General features: G+C 43.8%; 1 protein-coding gene across 15 annotated transcripts in view; it reads left to right on the top strand.

The window, feature by feature from the left end:
* The window catches only part of LOC128257695 (CUGBP Elav-like family member 4), a 127,533-nt gene that overhangs the window by 74,347 nt on the left and 35,075 nt on the right, over positions 1-18,111 (top strand). For all 15 annotated transcript variants that reach the window (XM_052988830.1, XM_052988828.1, XM_052988827.1 and 12 more), the window contains one exon: positions 11,154-11,233. In XM_052988830.1, coding sequence (XP_052844790.1) covers positions 11,154-11,233 — 80 coding nt within the window. The remainder of the gene's footprint in view (positions 1-11,153; positions 11,234-18,111) is intronic.

Genomic DNA, 18,111 nt, shown 5'->3' with positions numbered 1-18,111 from the left:
GGTTGGGCATCAATAAAAGATTAGTCCTATCAGCCATGAAATATGCCACTTAAGATATTTGTTTTACTTGTGGAGGATTATTGAAAAATTAATGCAATAAAGGGCAGCTCCTGCTTATCGATTGAGTTCGCATAGAGATTCCATTTAGCAGCTGCCCGAGGCTTTAATGTTTTTAATAAGCCCCCTAACGAAGACACCACTCATCTGAGAACTTATTAAATTTCAGACAAGGAGGCCAGCCTAATGGCTCCTGCTGCTCCTGCTGCTCCTGCCACCTGTCAGTTGCACATATTTTGTTATTATCCGGAGGTTGTGCGCAGAGGCGCCCAACCGTATGCCACATACATATTCTGCAGCTCATTTTCTAGCTCATTGCCGGGGCCAAGACATGAGCTAAATTAATTTATTCCGCTTTTGTTGTTAGACAATATCCTTTTCAGCCTCGCAGCCTCGCAGCCTCCAGCTCCCTGCTTTCCCCGTAACAGGATACATGGCAAGGCAGCTTGAGTCGAGCCGCGAAGGCTGCATTTAATGAAAATGGAAGCGACTAAGGCCCATCCAAACTGCGGGGCTGCTTGTATCCTTTTTCAAAGCTTGGAGCTCGAACAAAATAAAATAACATAAAACTGACACTGGAGCTGAGGCTGAGCCTGTTCTAGCTTGTGGGTTGCTAAGCTGCGTCAAGTGTCGACAGGATGCGGGGTTCGGGAAAGGGAGAAAGCAAATGAGCCGAGAGAGATTTTTAATTTGCCTCCTTAGAGTTTCTTAAGTTGAATTCTTAGCCCGATTCTCTGCCTTTTTCTCCCCACTCACTGAGTTTTTTGGTAAGTGCCACTGATTTCCTCATCCTTACAGTATACCATTTATACCATCCAAACCATTCAAAGAATATTTCTAAGCAGCCAAAACTGCTCACTGACCAAATTTTATGTTATTCACCGCAGAATCAGCTCTGTCAAAATGCAAATGAGCCTGGTTATCGAGTCTCCGTATCGTTGTTAACCACAAAAAGTTTCCACTTTCAACCAATTGACAGGCAACAATGCATAGTAATGAGAGTTAACTGCAGTGATATATGTTTTGCATAATTTAATGACTGCAGCATCCACCGATTCCTCGGTTAAGCGCTTTGCCAGTTAACAAATATTCATGGAGAAATCTCACTTTGAAATCTCACTTTAAATTCTTTAAGAAACTTAGAAGCTCAAGAAAAACGAAAAATTTATTTCATGAAATACCTCATAAAAATTTATTTCATGAAATACCTCAAGGCATATGATCTCGGGGATCCAAAGCCATTTTAATTCTCAAATATTTAAAAAGAAATCTGATTAGAAAATTAAATATTTATGACAAACCTCTAGCTTCCATTTCTGGTATTGGACTAATTTTTTCTGAGTGCATGCTCAAGGCGGTTTTGCCTGGCCGCTTCTCTTACTTTTCCCATAGCTTTTTGCCACTGTTTGGTCGGCACTCAATCAAAAATCACATTTCCGTGTCGGCTGTTTGGCGCAAAAAGCAAATCGCACATACAACCGCACAGATGAAGCAAATGTAATTAAAATTCGATATACTTGTTTTCACAAAACGGCCTGCAGAGAGATCTCATGGGAAGTGGCAGTTGGGGAAAGTGGGAGAAATGGGAGTTAATGGGGAGAAATGGGGAAAGGAGTTAGGCCTCGGCTGGACCATGTTTTATATGGCCTACGGGGTGGATGAAAATTGGGACTGGGGAGTTGCATGCATCATCGTCATCATCATCGTTGCTGGCAACAGCATTTGGCAAAAATTGTAGCTTCAATTTAAATTTTTGGTCAGATTTGCACGTACTCAGCATCGCATCGTGTGTTTTTGTAATTACATATACACACGCTCACAGCCACACAATTCATGCAAATTGATGTTGCTTTTAGCACACGTACACAAGGAGAAAATTTCAAACAAAATTAAGAAATCTTTTATAGCTTTTGTCTTAGAGAGATTAAATCTGTAGGTGTATTGAAAGTAAATTTATATTTTAACATTTAAAAAAAAAATGTTCAAAATAACTATGCCCATTTACCAAATTATAGAAAAAGCTTAAAAGCAATTTAAGTAGGAATTTCTAGAATATTATTTCGTTATTTTTCCTGAGTGCACAAATCCTGGGTAAAAATGCGAGTAGAAGCTGCGTTGGAAATTTTAGGCTGTTGTCTGCGCTACTTTACAGAACTGCCCCCCACAACAATGAAGATTTATAATACCCTTTTGGCCTCAGGCTCACCTCCTCGTTGTCATGGCAATGGTCGGGGCCTAAAGCACTGTATACCGAATGCCATAATAGCCATATATTAGGGCTCAGCGGCGATTTGGCCGCAGCCGACAACAATTGAGAGAAAAATGGTAAAAACAAGGCAGTTTACGCTGGTAATTGGAGTCGGCTTAGACCGTTGAAATCCACAATAACCAAACTCACGTAAATCAGTCGGATTTATTTCTGCAGCACAGAATATTATTCAAAGCATGGTTTTAAGCCGATGCTGATGATGCTGCTGCTGCTTCTCATGCTGCTGGCATTGTATAAGTTATGCCAATCACATAACAAAATATATGTTTTTGCCCGACTCAAATTAAATAAGAGCCGCCACTCCCACTACCACTACCACTGCCACTACCACGACTAACAACAACCACTGCAAATCGCACACTCAAGCGCAGAGCGTAACAAAATTCAATATCGCTTTTAATTGCATGTTGCCGGGGCAACAGCAACATCAACAGCAGCAACAGCAGCAACAGCAACAACTAGCGACAGACATTGTAAGCCCCTTGCAAACTGAACCATCGAGCGGATGAAGAGAGTGGATGGATGCTGGCCACTTATATAAGCCTGAATGCCTGGGACGAACCTGTAATTTAGCAAAATGTTATGTAAACTTTAAATCGAGTTATGCATTTTAATTGGTTGTTGTACAATTTTGCAAGCGGCACGTTTTGTTTGCCACATCAGAGAGCACGGAGCTGAGCTTCCATTATGCATACACAGATACGGCATATGAATATATCTATATATATATATAAATATATATATAGACGAGCATGTTGTGCTCCTCCACAACACAATTGAAAATGCAATGCCTCACAGATTTTTGCGTAATGCAATTGAAATCTTGTTCAATTTGAACAATTTGCAATATTATTTTAGGGAATTTATGCTCTCGACTTTCGTTCTTTTATAAGTTTTTCGGCATTCCTCGGCAAAAGGTTGGAATCGTAGTGGGTTTTTTCCTCGGAATTATTGTTTCATGTTTTATAGCCTTTGGAAAATTCCTAGAAAATCACAGAAGGGCACTTCTGGTTACTGGTTTAAAAAATTTTCGGTTAATTAAATAAATTTCGAGCCGCACAAAAGCGTTGCGAGTGCAGCAAGTGCATCTGGGCCGGCAGCTTAATGTTAATCTACCCCATGGCTTAATTGCTGCCACTGCCACTACCGCAGCAAATTGCTCCCAAAAGGCGAAAGTCTGGGGATGTCTTGGTGGAGGTCTAAGTCGCCGTCTCAGTCTCAGTTTCAGTCTCTACAACATCTACAACTCCACTTCCTTCCGTCTAGGACCCTAACTCATTTTAATGATGCTCTAGCACTACCTGAATGCCTGACTGGCTGGCTGACTGGCTTTTCCCCAAGTGCAGTTGGTGTCGTCTTCCGCCAGTTTGGTCGCAACTTGGAGGCAATTATGGCCAACTTGGCCGTGTGCTTACATGTGGCCAAATTGTTGTGGCCATGGCCGGGGCGCCGTCTGCTACGTCTCTTGGCCGCATTAAAAATGAATAATGTGCGCGACTTGGGCGCACAATTTATGCACTCACTGTCCAGATGCTGCTTACCGCCTGGCTGGCTTCTCCCCTTTCAATCATGTCCAAATCCATGCAATCAAATTCCTGGCCGCCATACAATTAGCCGCTCCCCGCTGGCCCGCTGAGAAAATAAAATAAATAAATTTGTTGCATGCCTTTTGGACGCGCAGTTTATTAGGCTTAACCTACCTGTCCAAAGGGAACGAACTGGACGACCTCCTGCCCACGCTTTGATGTCGAGGCTAAGCCTGGGAAAATTGATTTTCCCTACCTGGCTACCGTGGCTCTCCTTGTTTCTGTCTTTATTTTTGTATCCCTGCCCCTGCAAAGTCAGCAATAAAGTTCAAATGAAGCAAGTCGCCATTAAGTTATGCGGCCTTAGTTGCCCCAGCCCAGTCCCTTCGCTTTTTCGAATTTGTTTCGTGTTCTACGGCTAAATAAGTGGCCGCATAAATCGCCAAAGGATACGGAATGAAATGCTGTGGAATAAATGCTCAAAACAATAAAGGTAAGGGCACAATAGTGGGCTATCACAGGACGAGAGAGTGAGATATTAAAGTTCATTTCAGGATCCTTTCCTTTCCATTCCTTGCCAGCTGGAAAAAACCTTGGCGCCCCAAACTGTGCTGCGGTTTTAGTTGCATTTGACTTTGCGGTTTGACGTTGCGTTGCGTTGGCTTGTTGTTTTGTATGTTTTTATGTGTTTTTTTGTTGTATTTGTTGTATTTTTTACCCCCGCTGCAGCACACGCAACAGCTTTTTGTTCACACTTTCGCCTGGCAAAACAATTTTCCTCCCAAATCTGGCCAGAAAAGTGCGGAAAAGTCGAGTGGAGTGGCTGTTGGCTGTTGGCGTCGCCTGCCCCGCATGCATTGCGGTTTCTGTTGCATAATTATTATGTTGCGGTTACTGTGCCTCCATGCCCCCAGTTGCCCCCCGTTGCCCCTTATCCTGTTTTGTTGCTGTTGCTGTTGCTGCAGAAGCATTTACCTTGTTTGTGGTTCGCTGAGCGCTGGCAACAGTTTTTCAGGACCTGAAATTGCTTTGGTCTGGTTTTAAATCTTTGACGGTGCAGTTTATTTAGGCGGTTAATGGTACATTTTTCTGTGAGCCCCAATTTAACGAGTTTTAAAGTGAAATTTGCGGGAAATCGGGCAATGATTTGATGCTAAAGGTAATTGAATTGGAGCACAGAGACAATGGCTTTTAGCCATATCCCAACTTCTGGGTTAAATTCCAATGATGTTAGAGAGTTTCCCTTTTGACATGGGTCTGGGGCCGTCCGGTATGCTAAGAATATTTTCGCCTTCGTCCCTTTAGATCCTTGAAAAGGACGCGGGGAAAATAGTAAATAACAACAAACAGCAGAAGGGCAAACTGACAAGACAGGAAGTTGCCCAGCAACAAGAACAGCAACATTTTTTGGCTGCACCCGGCAAATGTTACACAAAACTTAGGGGGAGGGAGTAAAGGGTGAGCCGCCGTAGTGACTATTTGGCTTGTCCATGCTCAGGCTGCTTCTTCGTCTGTTGGTGTCATTTGTTAAAGAGGCTTGTCAACATGCCTTATAACAAGCTGGCTCGGACTTCAGGCCCAGAGACCCATTGTAAATTGGGAGGGGCGAAGAAAGTTTTTGGCCGAAAAAGCAGACAGGGCAGCCGGGCCAAAAGCAATAATATTTTAGCTTTTGTTATAGGTTTGGCTCTCGCTTTCAGATCGTGTAAGCTGTAGCTGTAGCTGTAGTTGTAGCTGCTGTGTTTGTGGTGTTCGGTTTGTTTGTTGTTCGTATTTTGTAGCATACTTTTGTGCACTATTTGCACAGCACTTGTACAAAACTAGAGACGAAACGAAAGCTTTGGCTTTGGCGTTGGCGTTGGCGTTGGCTTTTCAATTTGCCAGAGACATTTGTTTGCCTGTGTACACAAAATATTATTTTCTTAATTGGTGTTTATTGTGTGTCAGACGCACACACACACACCCTCCACGGAGCCATAAAAATGTCAGCAATGCGACCATATCTTTTAAATTTTACCCCGAAATTTGTGCCTTGTTGAAACTTAATTCTCATTTGACCTTTTCGCTTACATTTTCCCCTCGTTTTGCATTCAGTCAATTTGGACAGCCCTTCAAAGGTCACAAAAAGATGCACATTTTGCAACCGTATCTTGTCCAGTGGCAAATTGCTTATGAAATTGCAATTTGAGCTCACTCCGGGCACTGATTTTTATTTAATTTGGCCTGCAGTGCCGGTCCCACATCACAGCCGGATTGTCAGTAAAAAATATATATCACATTACACGTACGGGGAGCACTGGGAGCTACTATTTTGCATACTGTAGATGCTGCGCCATGAATTCGCTCGGACTCTCGAAATGTTATTTACTGAAGTTGCAAATCCTCAAAATGCCTCAGGCCTGGCGGTCCGAAAGTTTTGTTGTTTATCAACTGGCAAAAGGTAGTCGAAAGTTCTTCTCTTTTTTCCACCCGAAAATCAAGAATAATGGTCCCATCGGGCATTCCGGACTACGTGTTAGAGTCCTTGTGTTAGAGTGTGTCCTGGGATACACTCCAAAAAGTCTATATGATTTGTATGCAAAGTGCCGGGGCTCATGCCTGGTCGAGTTCAATTTCAGCCGTTTGGGGGGCAGTTTTTCGGGTCACAGTTGTGTGTGTGTGTGTGTGTGTGTGTGTGTGTGCTTGTGTTTGTGTTTTGCCGTACTCGTAGTTGGCCATATTGATAAGTTCTGCCAGCGACCGATTTGATTAGACATGCTGGTCAAAGTTTTGGGCAAAGCCACACACATAGTATACACTCTGCGCAAATAGTTTCGGAACGACATTAGCTACCTACTGGCCAGGACATCATATGTTGCATTTGGATGAGTTTATTTGATTTCTTCTGCCATCTCTCCCGAGGTGCATTCAACTGCGAGTGTCATGCCGCAAATGCAATTTGCTTCCCAGTTCCATAGCTCATAGGACCACTCACTCACTCACTCAGTCACTCACCATCCTAGAACCATGTGCACATGCATCAAACAAATTCGATAGCCTTGCCATCGCATAATAAGCGTAAACGTTGGCTAACAAGATTCATGCTACGCTTTTGCGCCCAAGGGGCTAACAAGCAATGGCCATCAGTCGACCAGGGGCGCACTCCCACCTCATTGCCATCCTGCGATCCTGGGTATCCTGCCTGCCAGCCCACCCATCCTTGCAATCCTGCCAACAAATGACTATGACGCGACCGGTGGCCAGCGAATGTCGCGCGCTTAATGCAACTTTGTTGCTGATGCGGATGCGGATGCTGATGCTGATGCTGGTGCTGAACCCTGGCTACCATGGTACTATCCCAGTACGATGGTTCCTTCTGGTCAGCAGCGATTGAAAAATCCCACTAGGGCGTTTTTAATTGGATTTTAAAATACTTGTCCCATGCAGGAGGAGCCGTGGCAGCATCAGGCATCACAGGCAGAGTAGAGGACCTGGTCCAGCCTGTTTCAGCCTGGCCATAACATGAGCCTGCCCCTCCCGGCGGCAAGCGACAAGGCCAACATATCGACCAAAACCCCATTCACAGTTTTGTGATGCTGGATTGGGTGGCGGGCTGAGAGGCTGAGGGGCTGAGGGGCTAAGGGGCCTCAACACGCTCGTTATCCTTGTTTCCTGCTGTAGCTGCTGCTTCTGCCGTCCCGATGTCCCCATGTCCCCATGTCCTGCTGCCATTGCTCCTGGCCCTGCTGCTGCTGCTGTTGCTGCTCCTTCTCCTGCCGCTGCTGCTGCTGCGCAATTTGGTTACGTGTTTGACCGGCGGCGATTTTTCATGGCAAGGCATTTTTTCGGGAGGTGGGAGGGGTGGGGTGGCTCAGCACTGGGGTTTCCCATACATTAATGGCATTGCAAATTTGTATTGCAAATGTGCAAGTTGTGGCCAAGCATGAGTGCGACGGAACCCTCACTCACTCCTGCCATAAATTTAATCGCATGTGTTTTCCCCACAAAAATCTCGTGCAACTCAATTGTCGCAGCATACACTTTTTTGACCTGATCTGGCTAGCAGATGGAAAAGTATGGCATAGGTCATGGCATTGCACTCATAAGCGGGATAAAGCGATAGCTGCTGATTGAAATAAACTTAGGCTTTAGCAAGTCTCTTTAAGTCTGCTGCCAACACAAGTTTCTTAAGAGAGACGCCAACTTTGCTTTACTATAATTTTAATGACGGCTCAACTTTTGCATTAGCATTAGCATATTTGATTAAAAAGTGTCATTAGGCTCGGCTCCGACGCAGCTCTTCCAGCAGCTGGCTGGCTGGCTGTCTGCTCCTCATTTCACGCTTCACCGGAAGTTGCACAAGACGCTAAAAACTTGGCGCACTTGCTCACATTTTAATTTCAACTAATTGCCGAGAATCAGGGAATCATCTCGCTACCTTCTCCTCGTTGTGCCCGTTAAGTAATTAAGGCGTTGCACTTTGTTTGGCTTTGCGAAAAATAACGCAAGAGTGTTGTCCTCTGAATGTCCTGCAACAACCTGTGCTCCAGCACTAATTGTTAAAACTGTTGTCCGTTGACTTGACTTGATTTTTATGTAGATTCAATTTAGCCGCTTCTTGATCAAAGAGAAGTTGCGTCGGATTTGGACTTGGCCATCCTGGCCATCACCTCTTTCGCTGACTAATTTGCCTTTAATTAATATAATGAGTCCAAGTTTGACAATTATCCGTGATGTTGAGCGAACGCTTGGAAAGGGTAAATAACCAAATGGTTTCCGAGAAAGTCAACCAAGTCGAACTTCAGTCAAAGACATACAATTAGCTGGCTGGCAATGAATCCGCACTGTTTGTTCACGATGCTAATGAATGTCCAACTTTGGGGCAAGGCAAATGAAACTTTTCCATAAATACGAAATGAGATATAGAACTTACGCACTTGCGAACAGCTAAGTGATGTAACAATAGCAACATTTATAAAGCTTTTTCTGATATCTTTCTCGGGGCCCTCTTGTTAGAGGTGTTCGAACATTTTAAGCCCGAACGGCCCCCAGGCAAAAGTTTGCTTTTCACAAAGTTATGCCAAGAAAAATACATTTCACATAAAGCGTAAAAAGCGAAAAAGCCTTCCAAAAATATACAGAAAAAACAAAACAAACACAAAAGAAACAATGAGAAAAAAAGGGACACAACAGCTAACAAAATGAAAAAAGGAAAATCAACTTTGATTTAAGTTTACAAAAATGCTTAGCAATTGCCTTGCTTTTTTAACTTTTTGTGTTGTGTTGTGCTTGTTGTTTTTTGTTTTTATTTTCCATTTCGTTTCTCTTTCATTTTTTTTTCAGCTGTGTGGATTAACTGGCAACAAAATATTTTATTTTTTATTGCTTAGCAGCGCTGATTTGCACTCTTGTGTCAGGACCAACCCACCGCCCCCCTCCCCATTTCAGGGTGTCCTTTTGGATGGGATAGGGAAAATTCTGGATTTTGTTGTCACTTCAACACACAAAACATAAAATACACAAGAGTCGCGTCGAGTTGGGCCGAAACAAAAATCCACTTGAATTTTTTACACTTTATTTTTTGTACATTTGCAACAAGGCGAATAAAAAGGAATTTTCCCTTTTTCGCTGTTGCTCTTCGCGCTGTTTGCACGCGAAATTTGTGCTTGTGCTTGTCTGCCTTTCGGCTTGTCAGCTCGCATGTTGCATGGTTTTAGGCGGGATTTGTTTTCCCGCACCCCCAATTTTAAACTCCCATCCCCCAGCGATTTCCGCCCCTCAGAATATAGCGTCAACTACAAAGGGGCAGCAGGAGCAACAGCTACGGGCCCAAGCCGCAATTTGGACACCCATCCTGTCCGGACTGAGGGTTCGGTACCAAGTCCGGGAATTAGACATTTGGCAGGGTTTTCAGACCGTGGAGTGGATTCCCATCCCAGAAGGCCTGGCCTTCAGCTGGAGGGTCTTAATTTTGCAGCATTGTTGATGTTTTGCGTTGAGAACAGCAACAGAAACAGAAACAGAATCAGAAACAACAGATGAAGAGCCGTAGAGCAAGGGTTAAGCTAGGCCTTAATTAATTCCTTGGCGGCGGGGTACTGAAAGGTACTGAATAACCGAGCACAGACATTCTTTCGGCTAGATACATAAGAAATCAGTGGTTTTTAGCTTGTAAAAAGAGAGTTTCAATTCATACGTATTTTAAAAGGCAAAAAAATTAGTTATCTTAGACTTATGCATATGCTTTCCTGCCCTTCCCTTTTAAATCTATAAACATAAATTGAAAGTAGACAGATCAAAATAATAACATCACTCATTTAAATCGAACCATTATTAAAAGCGGCCAAGCCAAGCCTTTCATTTAATTTAATTTAAATTTGTATCGAATTGTAACTGATATGCATTCAATTAAAACTCAAATAACTCACATTCATTAAAGTAAAATAGATTTGAATATTTGATTTTATATCAGATTACCCAGGCAAACGCAAAAACTAGGCATAAATGTGAGCTGTCTATATACAAACGAAATTTACCTCTCTTAATTTGTTCTCAATTTACAAATGTAAAACAATACTCGAAGCCATCGAGTATAACCGCATTTTTAAATCGTTTTCAAGCACCGGCTTACATGTGGCATAAGCCACGTTTATTCGAGGCCCCTGCCGCTTGCAAAATACTTACTTTTTGTGGTTATTACTGTATATTAAATTAGCATAAATGATTTTTAATAATTATGCCATTGAAGCCGCGGCCCTTCCCAAAACCACTCCAGCTGCTCGCGCGCTCTATTGTGATCCTCTTCCCTTTCCCTCGAACAGCCGACACACAAATTACAATATAATGAGCAAGCAAGTGCAGCGTTTTTATTATTATTATTTTTTTTTTTATTTTTCGGTTCAGTTTGAATTTTACATTCCATCCAGTACGCGGCGAACGCTTGCCGACTATTATTTTTATATAATGGGCGTTGATGGGCGCAGAATCCGAATCTGAATCTGAATCCGAATCCCATGTCGATGTTGATTTTCATGCAAGAGTGCACGAAGCGATTCTTGCAAAAATGTTTTTTAATTGCACTTAAAATTTTATTTAAATGCCTGGCACACATGCCGAGCCAATGCAGCTGTAGCCACATCTCTCGAATCGGTATTTATGGAATGTTTGCTGGTTTTTAAATTCAATATTCAGTGGCGAACGAGTGCCATGCCAGAAGTCAAGTGGTTTTCACACAGAACAAATAAGTCGCCTTTATAGTATGAGCATAAATAATTTCCATACTTTTGCATAATTACTAATCAACTTTTATGTTTCATTTGCAGGCTGCGCTTTCGTCAAATTTGGTTCGCAGCAGGAGGCCCAGTCAGCAATAACCAACCTACACGGAAGTCAAACTATGCCGGTAAGTGGAAGAGTCCCAATATCACTCTGGGGATAAACGAATTTGATTGTACTCGTGATGGTTTCCCACGACGCTTTTGGAAATTAGAAATTTGGGTTCTGGCCAAGGCTTTGCTTTGCTTTGCTTTTCCACAGCACATGATGATGGCACTTGTGTGCGAATAATACGAAAATAATGAAATTTCAAACCTGAAGTATGCGTACTCAAGTTGTTGCTGCTGTTGTTGCTGAATCTCATCGTTGAAAAGTACTTAGCAAACTTCATTTAAGCTACAAGTGCCCGTTCGCCCCCGGGGTTGGCACGATTTATAAATAAAATTAGAATTAAATTAAATGCCGTATTATTATTTTTCCTTTTATGCCGCACTTCAATGGCAAATCAAGAAGCTCGTTCTACTCTAATTTTCTAAAAAAAAAAAAAAAATACAAAGAGAATGAAAAAAAAAAAAATAAATCAAAATAGCTTTTGGCCTGGGAGAAAAGAATCCCGAGTAGAAATACAGCGAAGGCAACGAAGGTTTCCCGCCAAGTGACTTCATTATGCTTGAATTTCGTAAGGAATCACCATATATAGCCAAGACTGCGGCCGGAGAGCTTATATATATATATATATATATATATAGACGAAGCCGTAGCTCTATGACAACGTAGCCCGGGAATTATTTCGTCTTTTTTTCTTGGCTTGCCGCTTGCGAAAAATAAATGAAATTTGCATGACACTTGAGTTATTTTGCACGTAAATTGCTTCTTTTGACAAACAAACAAGCAAATACACAAACCAGCTGCTGGGGGTGTGGGTGTTGGAAACGCTGCCATTGTTGTATTTTCGGTGTTTACAGCCAGGCAGTCAGTGCAATCCCAAAGTCTTCTCCAAGTCCCAGTTCCAGTTTTAGCCTCATCCCTTTCGCTCTTCACTCTTTCAGCAAACGAATTTTACATTTCGGGTTTTGTGTGTTTGCGGGCTGCTTCCGCTCCATCTGTCTCCCTCAAGTCGACAACTCGTTGGCGCATTTAAATTCAAATTCAAATATTGTTGATGAAATTTGTTGCTTAATTTGCAATTTAGATGCGTTTTTAAACAAACGCCGCGGCGCTTCCACAGAAATCATGTGTTTACTTGGGCAGAAGTTGATCATGATGGTGATGACGATGATTACTGTCTTTAGAATGTGGCAAAATTTGGTATCCGAAATCAATGACACTTGCCGTTGGCCCAAAATTTACACATTCTGCGGACTACGGACTTGCCAATTGCCAAACAAATACGCACTGGCGAAAACTTCAAAAATATAGCCGCAAGTGAGGCAAACACACAAATAAATAACGACGGTACCCAATTCGAGTCAAAGGCAAGTGCAAACAGAGCGGCTTAAGTCAATTTCAATTTCAAAACGAAACCGTCACATTTTATAGCTGATTGCAGTCGATACTCAGCAAAATCAAAGTACAGCCCGAGGCAAATGAAATCGATCGATGGATGGGTGGATGGATGGATGGATTAGAAAAGGGGAGCGGCAAAAAAGGGCTGTTCAATTTAAGATGAAATCAGTGTAAACTGCTATCCACCAGAAACATTTCCATAATTTGTATCTACCATTCAGACTTTTTCGACATTTGCAAGGATATCCATCCGCTGGAGGCCTACAGCCAACTGCACTTTACGTCCAATTACGCCGGAATGCCTCATACTTCATGCCCATTTCTCACCTTTTGCCCCGAGCGTTACACGCTTGGAATGTCTGACCCCCCGCCCGACCTCATCCCACCTGACCTGGCCAAGAACATGGAGGACCAACAACACAGCTGCCATTTTTCACCTGGCCAATTTTTAAGATGAGCAAGACGACGCTGGCAAATTGCTGCCCCGCCCTGCATTGAAGGAAAAAAAAAGTGCTGCAAAGCAAGTTTTACATTTTTCTACTTGCTTTTTTAATTTTAAGAGCAAGTAGCTCTTTTTTTTACCTGCCTGCATTAAGCATTTTAATGTCAGTTTGGCCCCCAACCCCGAACCCACCCACTAACCCTCTACGCGGCTGTAATTGCAATTTGGCATTACGACTGCGGTGCGGAAAAAGGGGAGCGGTAATTAGCGCAAAACGACGCCAGCTGCTGTGTTGTATAAAAATTTTTAGCTGCTACGCTTTTTCCTCAGCCAGGCACATATATACATTAATTATATGGCCAAGTGCAGTGGTATAGAGTGGAGCGGAGTGGAGCGGAGTGGAGTAGAGCGGAGTAGAGGGTTGCCCGAAGGGGCCCCGAATTGATTGCCTACCTGCAGGCGTCAAAGTTGCGCCAGACAAAACCGCAAGTTAATTTTAAGCTTAACAAAGTCCACTTCCCCCATATATACATACGTACGTCTGCTGCCGCCCCCTTTGGCTTTCATGTTGATGTACCACAGAAAGCTTTTAAAAAACGAGATGCAGAGGAAGAACATTTTTTGATTACGCCAAACCTTAAGCAGCTTATGAACGCCCCCGGTCCACGAATGGACCAAGCGCTCATTAAAAAGGAATTTGCAGGGCACAAAATGGATGGACCAAGGACCAGGAACAGGACGAGAATGGTGTTGACCACCTCCTCATCCTCATTCTCATCCAATTTCTCATCCCCCTCACACGTTCGCTCCCTTGTTAATCTCTTGGCACTCAACATGTTATAAGTCGCTTTTAGTGCGGTTGGCAAACGTTTGCTAAATGCAAAAAAATACACACACACACACAGTGTGGGTGAAACAGAGCGAAAAAAGTTTACAGTTTACAGTTGTAAACAATAATTTCGTATTCACTCAACACCCAAACACACACACACACACACACACACACACACACCGCCATTTGCATAAGCCGCTGATGCGATTTTTTGCTGTCCGTGCTGTTAGGGCGCGGCTTAGAAGTGGGCGTGGCCCGAACACTTGTTAATGAAAGCGCGCGCATGCATTAAAGCTGCCTTTGGTTCTAAATGCTTTTGATTGACGAAGCGCAAAAGCCGCACAACATGCATAGCAACAACAGTCGGTAAAAATGGAGCGAGCATTAAATTTAAAATAAAAACTGTCACCTTCGGTGAAAAAGGCAGCCAAGCCCGTAAATAAATTCTTTAAGTTACGAGCAGTGTCACTGCGAATGAGGACACACAGCACAGTCCCGCACCTTTGACAGCCTCGAAATTTCGTATAAATTAGTCAATTAGCATTTCTATTTTTATTTGTTCAGTTGGGGCGGGGCACCAAAGGCACTCTGGTGGGAGAACCACAAATAGTGGCCAATACGGCGGTTGGAGACCCTTGTCACACCTTGCCAAGGGGAGAAACACATGTTCCCAGCCAGCGAACGCAGTCATCATCATCATCATCAAAGACATTCTTTCTCGCAGCTTGCTGGGTGCGCATTTAAATTTCAAATTAATTTCTCGCCATGTGAAGCAAACAAAAAAGAAAGATTGAAAGAAATAAGAAATCTGCAAGCTGACAACGCTCTCACACACACACACATATAGCAGAGTGCCAGATAAATACCGGGAAAGTCCGCGCTGTCCCAAAAAATGATATGCGGAGCGGTGCCACCTCCACCTACAACTCCACCTCCACCTCCCTTCCAACCCATCAAACCTGTTTTCACAGTCATTTCGCAGAACGGGCGCCGTAAAATATGCAAAAGAAGAAACATTTTTGCGCGCAGCTCGTCTCGCAGCTCGCTTCATTTTTTCTTCTCCTACTTTGGCCGACTCCTTGGTCGTTTTGTTTGCGCTGCTCATGGCTGGATTGACGCAACATATGCCATATGCCATATGCCAGTGCCAGTGCCAGCGTCGAATGTTGTGCGACTGCTGCCACTGTTGTTCTTCTCGCTTTTTGTTTTCCTTCCCTCGGTGTGTGTGTGTGTGTCTCGCATCAATTATGCTTTTATTTATACAACAATTTTCGTTCTGCTGGCCGTTCAATTTTCGTCAGCAGTCGTCGACGGGCAGAACGAACAAGTCGAATGAGCGCTGCCTTAATGCGACTTGACAAAAATGGCGCCCAACGTGGGACAGTGCTGCGGCTGCTGTGCAGTACAAAAATGGCGCCCAACGGGAGGCAGAGCTGAGGCTGCTGTTTTATATGGAGGGAATGGGGCAGCGGGCGTTTCTTCTTAACGCTTGAGCAACGCCCACACACACACGCACACACGCAAACTCACATCGCACCTTGACGCTTCAAGCTGACGACCAAGAGAGCGTTGCTGTTCTGGCCTGGCTTTCTATTTTAATTCACACGCCATTGTTGTTCAGCGCCTAAAAGAAGACGAGGCGAAGTTGAATTTCTAATGTGCAGCAGCTGCTAACAATGGAAGTGGGGAATCGGAGTGGCAGGTGGACGGGATGGATGGAGATTGGAGGGGATTGGCAGGGGAAGGGCAGACCTGATTGTGTTTTGGCTGCTTGTTCCTGCTGTTAGTTGTTGTGTGGATGGGTGCGTGTGTTGGTTATACGTGGGTATTGTATTCTTCTTTCTAAAGCATACTTATGTGCGCGTTTAAGCAATTTTTAAATCGCTGTCGTGCCTGTGTGGTAACGGTCGAATAACAAGCGCCGCCACCTTAGAAGTGGCAAAAAAAAATGGAGGCGGAATTTTCATGAGATTGTGGGTGCCGGAAACCTTGTAAGTGAAAATTTAAGCCACCTAAATTGGTATATTTAAGGTAAGACATTTTTAATTACTGGTAAAATAGGCAGCAATTTTGGTCAGTCAAGAATACTGACTAGACGAAATATATAATATTGTTTATTATAATTTAAGTGACAATGGTGCAATATTGGGATGTACCATTCGAAATTTAGGAAAATCATCGATCTTAAAATAGATTAACCCCGAAAAAAGTTACACACCTAATTTCCAGCAGCTTAAAACTTTTGTGCATTTCTTATGCAGACCAACTAGAGTCATAAATCATGGTTAAATCGGCAAAGCCTGGTTGACTCATCCCCCACTAAATCATGCTTGATGTTTAACATATTAGACACATGCACAGGGTGGCTAACGCATCTCCTCCCACACCGTCTTAATATTGATTTGCAGCCAATCTGATATCCAGTCGCTCAGTGGCTGAGCCCACCCTCTCAGCTTTCAGGCTCCATCAATTTCAATTTCGCTCCAGCGGCAAATCCAAACAACGCCTGCCCCATACAATTTCTGCCACAGCCTTCAGACAGGCTGGTCCTTCCATCTCAACCTCAACCCTCTCATCACAGCTTTCGCCGTTCGCCGTTCGCCTTTGCATCGGCCATCGTCATCGGCATTTTTCGGTAAACTAATTTTCTTGCTCAATATCTTGACAGTGAAATTGGCACGCGGCCGTGTTGCCAATCAAAACCCACACACGGGGAGTGATGGGAAGCAGCTTACCAGGGTATAGCATAATTCTGAGTCCGCACCTGTTTTGCTATTGACATCACGTTCCATGGCCCAGATGCAGGACCCTTCATTGCCAAGGATGCCGACTCTTAGCGTTAACTCAGGGCAGAGTGGACATAAATTTCTGGTTTTTAGTTGCCGGAAATTGAAGCGAAATGTCCTGGCAGTGCAACTTCTTTAAGGCGAATCTCGCATTTCCTTGCCACATAAAAGAATCACTGGTAATGGCTTTCTTCTGGGGGCTTTCCGCTCATAAAACGAAGTCATGGCAGCTAAAAGCACAAAACTTCCGGCCTTTTTGTGTCCGAATGCGCGTGCATCATTAAAAGCGACATCGGGCCGTGTTGTTATCCCAAAAAAAGCAAAACAGTGTGCAACATAAAGAGAGAGCTGCAGCTGCTACTGTCTTTCGCTGCGTGTTATAAACAATTTTAATAGACTTGCTTAAGGGCAAACATTTCCAGGTGACTCCGCCTTACCCGCCTTACCCTCCTTGCGAAACATTGTGAGCTTGCAGCTGCTGCAGCTCCATCATCACTGATGGTCCCCCATTGTCTTCTGCATTTCTTCGTCTGTTTCGGCTACGTGCCGCACTGCATTTGCACTGCGCTCCTCCGTACCGAAGCGGCGGCTACTTAATTTAATGCACGTCTGTTTGCATAAACCCAAACCTTATTGAATCGACGTCCCGACGAAGCAGCTTCCAGCCTCCAGCTTCCAGCTTGCAGCTTGCAACTTGCAGCCGAGCAGCATCAATGTATGGGCACGTTCGGGCGCCAGCGAATGATGAGCAAACTTCAATTCGCCACCCTGCCTCCGGAGTCGTCTGCCGCATAAACTTTAATGAGCCACACGAACTGGCCACGAGAAATTGAATGCTGACGTGATTTTCGGCACTAGCCGAGTGGGAAAAGTTCAAGGAAATGTCTGAGGAAACTCCCTTTAGCTTGGCTTTGTTTGTTGCATACCTTGAGGCGCTGTCAACCATTTGGCTTTTGCATTTGCCTTTCATTTCGAGGAGCGGAAAACCCTTTCTCTCTTTTGGAAAAAAAAATTGCCCCCCAGGAGACGGCTGCTTTAGATTTCTATCACACATCGAGGGATTGGGTTTGAGTTTGGGAAGGCAAACACTTCAAGCCAAAAGGAAACCGGGCCCAGCCTTCTTCCGCTTTACGTGCCAATGATGACAATTGGTTTTCTTTCTTTCCCTGGTCTCGCGGCTTCGATTTCTGCAATTTCTTCGTTTCGTTTCGTTTGGTTTCGTTTGGTTTCCTTTTCGGTGTTTTTGTTTTGCACGTCGTCGTCAGTTTTTCGCCGCTTGTCTACAATTTCAATAAAATTTTATTAACGAATTCCGGCGAATGGTCGGCGGAATCGGAATCGCAATCGAAATCGGCGATGACAAGGCAAGGAAAAGCAGGGCAGACCAGACCAGACCAGACTGCACAGACTGTGGGCACTTTTATACCACCGCCTCGAAT

Source organism: Drosophila gunungcola (assembly GCF_025200985.1).
Source record: "Drosophila gunungcola strain Sukarami chromosome 3L unlocalized genomic scaffold, Dgunungcola_SK_2 000002F, whole genome shotgun sequence".
Taxonomy (NCBI): Eukaryota; Metazoa; Arthropoda; class Insecta; order Diptera; family Drosophilidae; genus Drosophila; species Drosophila gunungcola.
Note: the sequence above shows the minus strand (reverse complement) of the source record. Positions and strands in the feature narration are given on the sequence as shown.